Source organism: Notolepis coatsorum (assembly GCF_963971535.1).
Source record: "Notolepis coatsorum genome assembly, chromosome: 8".
NCBI lineage: Eukaryota > Metazoa > Chordata > Actinopteri > Aulopiformes > Paralepididae > Notolepis > Notolepis coatsorum.
In genome coordinates this window covers 16,402,505-16,411,806 of record NC_140172.1, presented here as the reverse complement: position 1 = coordinate 16,411,806, position 9,302 = coordinate 16,402,505, and the positions used below count along the sequence as shown (strand labels likewise).

General features: G+C 42.5%; 1 protein-coding gene across 1 annotated transcript; it reads right to left on the bottom strand.

Annotated features, from left to right (window-relative positions):
• Nucleotides 1–1,057: 1,057 nt before the first annotated feature.
• Nucleotides 1,058–7,559, bottom strand: c1qbp (complement component 1, q subcomponent binding protein). Its single transcript, XM_084319715.1, has 6 exons — nucleotides 7,145–7,559; nucleotides 6,440–6,590; nucleotides 6,224–6,323; nucleotides 4,431–4,526; nucleotides 4,077–4,202; nucleotides 1,058–1,460 (listed from the first exon to the last, which is right to left on the bottom strand). The coding sequence occupies exons 1-6, from the start codon at nucleotides 7,410–7,412 to the stop codon at nucleotides 1,311–1,313; spliced, it is 891 nt and encodes a 296-aa protein (XP_084175841.1). The 5' UTR covers nucleotides 7,413–7,559; the 3' UTR covers nucleotides 1,058–1,310.
• Between the last annotated feature and the right edge of the window lie 1,743 nt (nucleotides 7,560–9,302).

Genomic DNA, 9,302 nt, shown 5'->3' with positions numbered 1-9,302 from the left:
CCAAAATAATTTTGGGGAATGCTTTCTTGCTCGAGCCAGACGTGAAAAATGCCATTGATGACATCTGATATTCTGTCCAACCGGGTGATTATCACAATTCTCAAAGAAAACGGATCAAATAATTATCAAATAATTTTATTACATGCAGACTTCTGGTTTGCGTGTTAACATACACTTATTAATGACTTTGATTTACATGACTCAAGATATTGACATGTTGTGAAATAACCAAACAGAATATACAGTAGAATACAGATACACTCCCGACAAAGATAACAAACTGAAAAGTATTAAAATAACGATATAACCGGTAAACAGGTGTATATATTTTTTCTGACAGTTTCTGGAGAGCCAAACATAAGGCCTTTAAAGTCCGGGTAAAGCAATAATACGGGTGTTTTTTTTATTAACCACCCAGCCAAATTTGAAAAGCATTAACCCTTTCACTGCCTCACTACCAAACGGTTAACCATTTCACTGCCACACTACAGAAGGTTAACCCGTTACTAATACACACCGTTATAGTAAAGGGTTAACCTTCTGTAGTGTGGCAGTGAAAGGGTTAATAACCATTATAAAACCCAGCTCAAGCTGATCTGCTCAGACCATTGGATTGTGGGGGGGTGGCGTCAGATCATGCTCGATTGACAGCCGATTCCCTTTCAACTCAAGTGCCATTTCATTTTACATTCAAAATCATTAAATCATTTAGCTGTAAACTACCAAATATATCATTATGGACTCTACTTGGTTAGAAATCTTGACTAATTGACTAACTAGTAATCTAAGTCCATTATACCTCCCAGAGTATGGCGCTAATAAGCTTATTATCAACTACCCCAGTAGTCTGATAATTATAGATGAATTGGCTAACTAGCAGACCACCCAGACTGAGAAATGCAGGTATCCAGTAGCTCAGTCAGTTGACAGACAATGAAAGCGACCACCCAGACTGAGAATCTAAGTGTTTTTATATAGGTAGGGGAGGGGACAGGTAGCTCCAGTGTGTCATCGAGCAATGATTTGGCAGGACTGCCCAAAAAATCCTGAGCACAAAAATGGTGAAAAACTGTTTTAATGGTCCAACTCCACAATTCAGTACTAACATAGTTCAGTCTTTTCACATGTTTTCAGCAACTATTTTCTAACGTGTATAATGTGCTTAGAAACAAATCCCAGAATTTCCTTCACCCGGACTTTAAGTCAGTGCTAAAATATTTAATTTTTTTTTTTTTTTTACTCCTTCTTCCTCATTCGACGGGATGCATCTTTGAAGAAATGTGAAATCTAACTTGAACGTATTCGATACATTAGGTGCATTTGACAAAGCCACCGAGGTCTTCCAGGAACTTAATATACTCCTGGTGTTCCATGGCGGTGCTGAGCTCCATCAGTTCATCAGCAAACGTGTTGTCCACCCCTCGGTCAGCCAGGTAGTCCATCAGGTGGTCATACAGGGCCTGGAACCAGAAACCAGGGTGAGCTTCATCCTTAATATTACAGCTTTTTTTATTATCTTTTTCCTCCTTTCTTTTTCCGTTTTTCTCCCCTCCCAATGTTAGTCGTTATGCCAATTCCCAATCCCCTTCCTGGTCATTGCGCACTCTACCCCCTACCGTCGGTCTGGGAGGGCGGAGACTATCACATGCTTCCTCCGACACATGTGTACCCAGCCCTCCACTTCTTTTCACCTGGCAGCGCGGACTCTCACAGAGTGTTAAGGCCTCTACATGCTACAGCAACTGCAAAGCAACTGCAACACAACGAACCTAAACTAACTTTAGGTTAGTTTAGGTTCGTTTTAACGTTAGATAATGTACAAAATAAACGTATTTCCGGTGCTTTTAGACGTCGCTCTTTTATTTTGAAACCCCCCGACCGGAAGTAAAAATTATGCTTCTTTTTCTGCTTGTTATCAATGGGTTGGCTGAGAAGGGAAGTTTCATCTATCTGGGGAACCTAGCTACATCCGGGGTACAATGTTGCATAGGCTGCGCGTCGATGTCAAGTCAAGTCAAGTTTTATTTGTCACGGCATACGAGTATACAATGAAATGCGGATGTTGCAGAAGCATAAAGGCAGTGTCTGCAACACTGTTGCGTTGTCGATGTTGTGTTGCAGTTGCTGTAGCATGTAGAGGCCTTAACGTGTGGAAGGTTACACTACCTCTCTTAGATCCTCCCCTCGCTGTGCAGGCGCCCCGACCGAACTGTAGGAGTCGCTGTCCACAACGACCCAGACCCACCCACCGGCTTCCCTCCCGCTGACAAGTCATAGGAGGGGGGGATTGGTGTCCAGGTAGAGACGGCTACTTTGGAACAATATTTTGCTAATTTCCCGATAAGCTAGTGTGTCGTCAGCTAGAAACTTCTCGATTCTAAGATGCATCGCGATGCGGACGTGGACGATTCTGCATCGATGCAGTGACGGAACATAATGGATTATTAAAATTTAAAAAATACAAAAAAATCTTTCTTGCTAGCTTTTATGTTATTTTACAATGTAGCGCTTTGGGATTTACTCCACAACTATAAAGCGCCCTACAAATCAAATATATTGTTATTATATTAAAGCTAGTGCTCTGGTCATGTATTTCTAGTATTTGTATCATGCAACACTACTGTAGTAAAGACATTTATTTTGACACTGATTCAAGAACTTTCTAAATAAAAGTTAATTTATCTGACTGCTTGTATTAATTGATGAAAAAGTAGCCATGTGCAGTAATATAGATTATAAAATTGAGGATGTAATATATTATTGAGCTGAATCGTAATCGAATCGTGAGGCCAGTGAAGATTCACAGCTCTATCATCAGCTAGTTTGGCATCAATACATTACTTGCGGTCTAAAGATTCATATGATATTAATGACTTTGCGCTAGATTAAAAACTGTGTATATAAATGGTTGCATTTATCCAAAGCGCTTTACAATTTGTTGCTCACATTTTCCCCCATTTACTCACACGTTCATTCACACACACATTCACACACCGACGGCGGTGACGACCGTGCAAGGTGCCAACCTGCTCATCGTGGAGCAATTAGGGGTTAAGTGTCTTGCTCAAGGACACTTCGACACGCTGCACGGGAATCGAACCGGGAACCTCCGGATTACCAGACTGCTCTACCTCCCGAACCACTGTCGCCTCCAGTCCAGAGAGTCCGTTTTAGTGTTCAGCTGTCTTACCCAGTCCAGAGACTCTGTGTTTAGCTGTCTTACCCAGTCCAGAGACTCTGTGTTCATCTGTCTTACCCAGTCCAGAGACTGTGTGTTCATCTGTCTTACCCAGTCCAGAGACTGTGTGTTCATCTGTTTTACCTAGTCCAGAGACTGTGTGTTCATCTGTCTTACCCAGTCCAGAGACTCTGTGTAGCTGTTTTACCCAGTCCAGAGACTCTGTGTTCATCTGTCTTACCCAGTCCAGAGACTCTGTGTTCATCTGTCTTACCCAGTCCAGAGACTCTGTGTTCAGCTGTCTTACCCAGTCCAGAGACTCTGTGTTCAGCTGTCTTACCCAGTCCAGAGACTGTGTTTATCTGTCTTACCCAGTCCAGAGACTGTGTTTAGCTGTCTTACCCAGTCCAGAGACTGTGTTTATCTGTCTTACCCAGTCCAGAGACTGTGTTCAGCTGTCTTACCCAGTCCAGAGACTGTGTTCAGCTGTCTTACCCAGTCCAGAGACTGTGTTTATCTGTCTTACCCAGTCCAGAGACTGTGTTTATCTGTCTTACCCAGTCCAGAGACTGTGTTTATCTGTCTTACCCAGTCCAGAGACTGTGTTTATCTGTCTTACCCAGTCCAGAGACTGTGTTTATCTGTCTTACCCAGTCCAGAGACTGTGTTTAGCTGTTTTACCCAGTCCAGAGACTGTGTTCAGCCGTCTTACCCAGTCCAGAGACTGTGTTCAGCTGTCTTACCTAGTCCAGAGACTGTGTGTAGCTGTTTTACCCAGTCCAGAGACTGTGTTCAGCTGTCTTACCCAGTCCAGAGACTGTGTGTAGCTGTTTTACCCAGTCCAGAGACTGTGTGTAGCTGTTTTACCCAGTCCAGAGACTGTGTGTAGCTGTCTTACCCAGTCCAGGGACTCCGTGTTCAGTGTGTAGCTCGTCTCCTTCCAGTCAACCTCCCCTTCGGGCTGAAAGCTGACCTCACGGATGGCAAAGATGTCGCTCTCCTCTTCTCCTTCGCCATGGCTCGTCTAGAAGACAAACGTATAGGAAATATTTAAGAGTACAGAAATGTAATTTAAGAACACAATCTGTGAAAATGATTGAACATGCCTACTACACCTTCTTTGAATGTACCTTTTTCAATGGCATGAATTAAGAACATAAGCTCTTATGAATTAAGAACATAAGCTCTTAAAATGGTGGCAGTCCGCCGTCTTGCATGTTGATTTGTGAACCAGATGAATGTGAACACTCACCTCATCTTCAGGGTAGTGGCAGTCGAACACCAGGGAATGTTTTGCAGATTGCTTCACTACTTCAACGACAAAATTGGGCGTCGACACAATATCTGGCTGAAAGAAGACAGAAGATCAAAGTTAAGGAAAAAGTATAATAATTGTCAACAAAATGACAACACAACCAACTGTACTATGGATACATTATTATTCAAATCATGTTTAAAGAAACATAGCATTCTTTGTGAAAATCCTGACCCTCTTCTTACAATTGTTTAAACCTTTATTATAATTACTTGGTTTTAATGCCACTCCTCAACTTCCTCAACTCAACATGTATTAGTCAATACATGTAATTTGGTAATGACTGGGTATTGCCTCTAAAAGGTGCTGTAAGTGTTATATTTTGTTAAAATACGTGTGAAACAGCTCTACATTCAGACAGCCATCACTGGGTAAAGTGGGACAGGAAGAATCTATTTTCTGTGTACTGCAGAGTGGAGGGACTGGGAGACCCATGTTACTGACCAAACACTCTATATCTGTGATGGCTGTGTACTGCAGAGCGGAGGGACTGAGAGACCCATGTTACTGACCAGACACTATATCAGTGATGACTGTTTACTGCAGAGTGGAGGGACTGGGAGACCCATGTTACTGACCAGACACTATATCAGTGATGACTGTTTACTGCAGAGCGGAGGGACTGGGAGACCCATGTTACTGACCAGACACTCTATATCTGTGATGGCTGTTTACTGCAGAGTGGAGGGACTGAGAGACCCATGTTACTGACCAGACACTCTATATCTGTGATGGCTGTTTACTGCAGAGTGGAGGGACTGGGAGACCCATGTTACTGACCAGACACTCTGTATCAGTGATGGCTGTTTACTGCAGAGCGGAGGGACTGGGAGACCCCTGTTACTGACCAGACACTCTAAATCAGTGACAGCTGTCAGAATGTAGAGCTATTTCACACTTATTTTAACAAAAGAAATACCACTTACAGCACCTTTAACCAAGAGTAGGTTCACCCGATTATACTGAAAGTTGGCTATGACATCAGCAACTTTACATGAAGCTTACATACCAGATTTCATGTGTCCATGAGGGATATGATTGTGAAATAACTATTTGAAAGGGCATAACATTTTTGGCCATATTTTGCCAAATCAACCAATATCCAATAACATATGCCACAACAACATTCAAGAATGTATATAATATCTCTGAATCCGGTCAACCAAATCTTAAGTATTTATTATGCTCTAGGGCCAAGTATTAGCCAAAATATAACATTTGGTGATTGGTGTACTGTGATTTCAACACTGGTTGACATTTGCATCATTCACATTTTATCCTCTAGAAATAGACGATAGCCTTTTAAAGTATTTTGCCACTTTTCCTGGCCAACCAGAAGAGCACAAATAAGACCATTCCACCGTCTTCCATGCATCGCTAGATTGATTGAACATTTTATTAACATATTGCAGAATGGGTACAATACAGTACAGCTCAATACACACAATTGTTAAGGGGATGCAGACCAGAGAAAGACTTTAGTCTTGTTTACATCAGGGTCCCCCATTTTCAATTCAGAGGGTTTCTCTTGTTCAGTTCAACCCGACTTAGTTAAAGAAGCAATACATTTACTACATTTAATGCAGGTTTAATACAATACCAGAACCAAATCAAACATGATTGCATCTATCCTTGTCCCATCCGCTTGGACCTGTAATCACCACTCGTAGTGGCTAAACTGAACAATACTATTTCCTGCAGTCAACTGTGAAAACCAATTGTCGCTTCACCTCATTCTCTGCCGATTTCTGTTGTTGACCTTGATCTGCGGCCGCCTCCTCTTCAAAATGAGGAGGAACACTGTTATTTACATTGAACGTGATGGTCACTCTGTAAAAAAAGAAGGTTTTTCAAAGCTCTTGCTCAAATGATATATAATTTCCACTATAAGAGTAAGAGTAGCTCAATGTGTACGTAACCCTTCCGGGTTTGTTTGACCTTCTTACCGGTCTCCCGAGATATTCCTAACGAGTTTGGCCTCCGTTCCGTTCATCTCCAGCTCCCAGCCTCCCGACATCTTGGGGAGTGTTTTGCTCTTCTGAATCTTCCTCTCCTCTTTGATTTCGTCCGACAGGAAGTCACCAAATGCCTTGTCACCTGTTTAACAACGAAACAAACATTAACTGGCAACGTCGAGATGTGTATATAATATATATACAGAATTCAGACCCTTACATAAAAAACATGCACAAAATGTTGGTGGTCCACGACAAATTAGATGAATGACACGTCAATAATGTCTAGCATGCACAAACAAAAGGAAGGACACAGTATATTGGAAATTAGGCAAGTAGTTTATCATGTTGCTGCTCGTTACAGGATTAAAACGCCATAGCCAAGAAATGCAGGATGTCCAATAATGTATTACTTGTTAACCCTTTCACTGCCACACGAGACACGACAGAAGGTTAACCCTTTCACTACCACACGACAAGACAGAAGGTTAACCCTTAGTAAAGTATACTTACTATACTTATTTTATACTTATCTATTTTTATCTAGCACAATCTCTGGAGCAAAACAGAAAGAAGCATTTTATATAAAAGTATTCTGTACTTCTGTATGACAACTAATAAAGAAACTTGAAACTTAACCTTCTGTCGTGTGGCAGTGAAAGGGTTGTTAAACACATATCACTTGAACAACGTTACCTTCTGTGTGTAAGCCCTCACACCCGCAGGACACTGAAGGGCTCAGCACCTTGGAGCCGAACAGTGGTCTACTGCTGTACCCAGAACTCGAAGCTCCTCCGTGGCTGTTCATCACCCAGAGGGAGCGGGTGAAGGGCCTGGTGGTGGCCGGGCTGGGAGCGCAGAGAGCCGGCGTCGTGAGCGGAAGAGCCCGGGGGGCTGTGGAGGTGTTGGTGGAGGCGGAGAGGCGGACAGCGGCTCCCATCGCACGGGAAAGTGACTTTAGCATAATTAATATGATTATTATACACTGATAATAAGGACACGGGTAACTATAAACACGTAGTTGTATTATGGAATATATGAACGTCCACCGCTCGGACTAAGCTCCTTCCAGACAGATTCCAGACACACGTGTGGAAGGACGTGACCTCTTCAAACTGTGACCTCTGAACCGGAAATACAATACATCTAGACCTCTTTCTGACGCAACAGAAATACGTGTTTTTAATTGTATAACATTGTATTAAAAAAAAACTATTTTTATTTGTATAACATGCAAATACATTATTATTTAAAAACGGCAAAAAACCTATAGCCAAAACCTCTTTCATAGATAATTTCTTTGTTCTACTTTTCTCTTTTTTTCTTTTTTTTAACGCTGCCCTGCAACTGCAGCGCCCCTCAGTGGACAGCATAACAATTACTGGAAGTACAAATAATAACACTTAGTTTCATTCTGGAAAAACCTTTTATTTATATATTTGTTTATCTGTTTTTTTAACCAGAATATATATACACACAGGTCCACCACAAATAGATTAATAGTACACCATACATCCCACTCCACTGACACATGCCTTCTCTACTTGAACGACCACATCAAACAAGAGGTGGACGCGGGCAAATACTGCGGCATGGTCATGCTGGACCTACAAAAGGCCTTCGACACTGTCAATCACACCATTCTGATTGACAAGATAAAAGCAATTGGTTTTGATAGTTTATCAGTGAGCTGGATACAATCCTACCTGGAGGGGAGGGAACAGATGGTGGAAGTAAACGGTACCCTATCCCCCCCCCTCACAGTGAGCTGTGGTGTTCCACAAGGAAGCATACTAGGACCGCTACTATTCCTAATTTATGCAAATGACATGTCGTCAGCTTGTGACTGCAACTTGTTCCTGTTTGCGGACGACTCAGCCCTGCTGGTCTCTGACAAGAACAAGTTACAGGTTGAAAAAGCCCTCAGCTCGGAACTAGGCAAAATCTGCATATGGCTCGCCGACAACAAACTATCATTACACATGGGCAAAACAGAGTCCATTCTCTTCGGTTCAAATAACAAACTCAGCAAGACCGACGGCTTCTCGGTTACAGTGGGTGACAATATTATCACAAGGAAAGATGAAATTACCTACCTGGGTTCCATCCTAGAGGCTAATCTTTCCTGTGACAAAATGGCATCCAATGTAATAAAAAAAGTCAACCAACGAACGCGATTCTTGTACCGGATCTCCTCTCTGGTAAACAAGAATACCCTGAAGACTCTAGCAGGAGCACTCATTCAAGGGTACTACGACTATGCTTGCACCTCATGGTACCAAAGCACCTCAAAGGCACTAAAAAACAAATTACAAACATCTCAAAACAAGCTAGTCAGACTACTACTTGACCTGACTCCTAGAACCCACCTCACCCCTGCCCACTTTGACAACCTAGGATGGCTTAGAGTAGACGACAGAGTACAGCAACTTGCAATGGGCCTGGTCTACAAGATACACTACGCGACCAAGGTACCCATGTACATGTCAAAATACTTCCCAAAGGTCAGTGAATACCACGATCACAACACCAGAGGGAGCTCCACAAATCATGTAAAACCCAGATTCGGCTCAAACAAGGGACTAAACACGTTTCGCAATTATGCCACATCAATGTGGAACGCCCTACCTAAAGCTGTAAAGGAATGTGAATCACTACCCACTTTCAAAAACACTCTCAAAAAACACCTACATGAGACTGCAATTCGAAACTGGCCCCTACAAATGTCCTAACCTAGTTGTACAGTAAATGACCAAGTAAGGCTTTGTCAGTATTCCAATGTACAGTGTAAAATGTGTGTGTGCCCCCCCCCCCCCCCCCCCCCCCCCACCTCCAATGTACAGCCCTCACCCAA

What these genes read in the sequence shown, in the direction of transcription:
- c1qbp (XM_084319715.1), bottom strand. Translation starts at nt 7,412, where the DNA reads ATGCTAAAGTCACTTTCCCGTGCGATGGGAGCCGCTGTCCGCCTCTCC. An exon ending in AGAAATCGGCAGAGAATGAG is followed by an intron (nt 4,527 to 6,223) that starts GTGAAGCGACAA and finishes GTCTTCTTTCAG; the next exon opens with CCAGATATTGTGTCGACGCC. An exon ending in GCCACTACCCTGAAGATGAG is followed by an intron (nt 4,203 to 4,430) that starts GTGAGTGTTCAC and finishes TTTGTCTTCTAG; the next exon opens with ACGAGCCATGGCGAAGGAGA.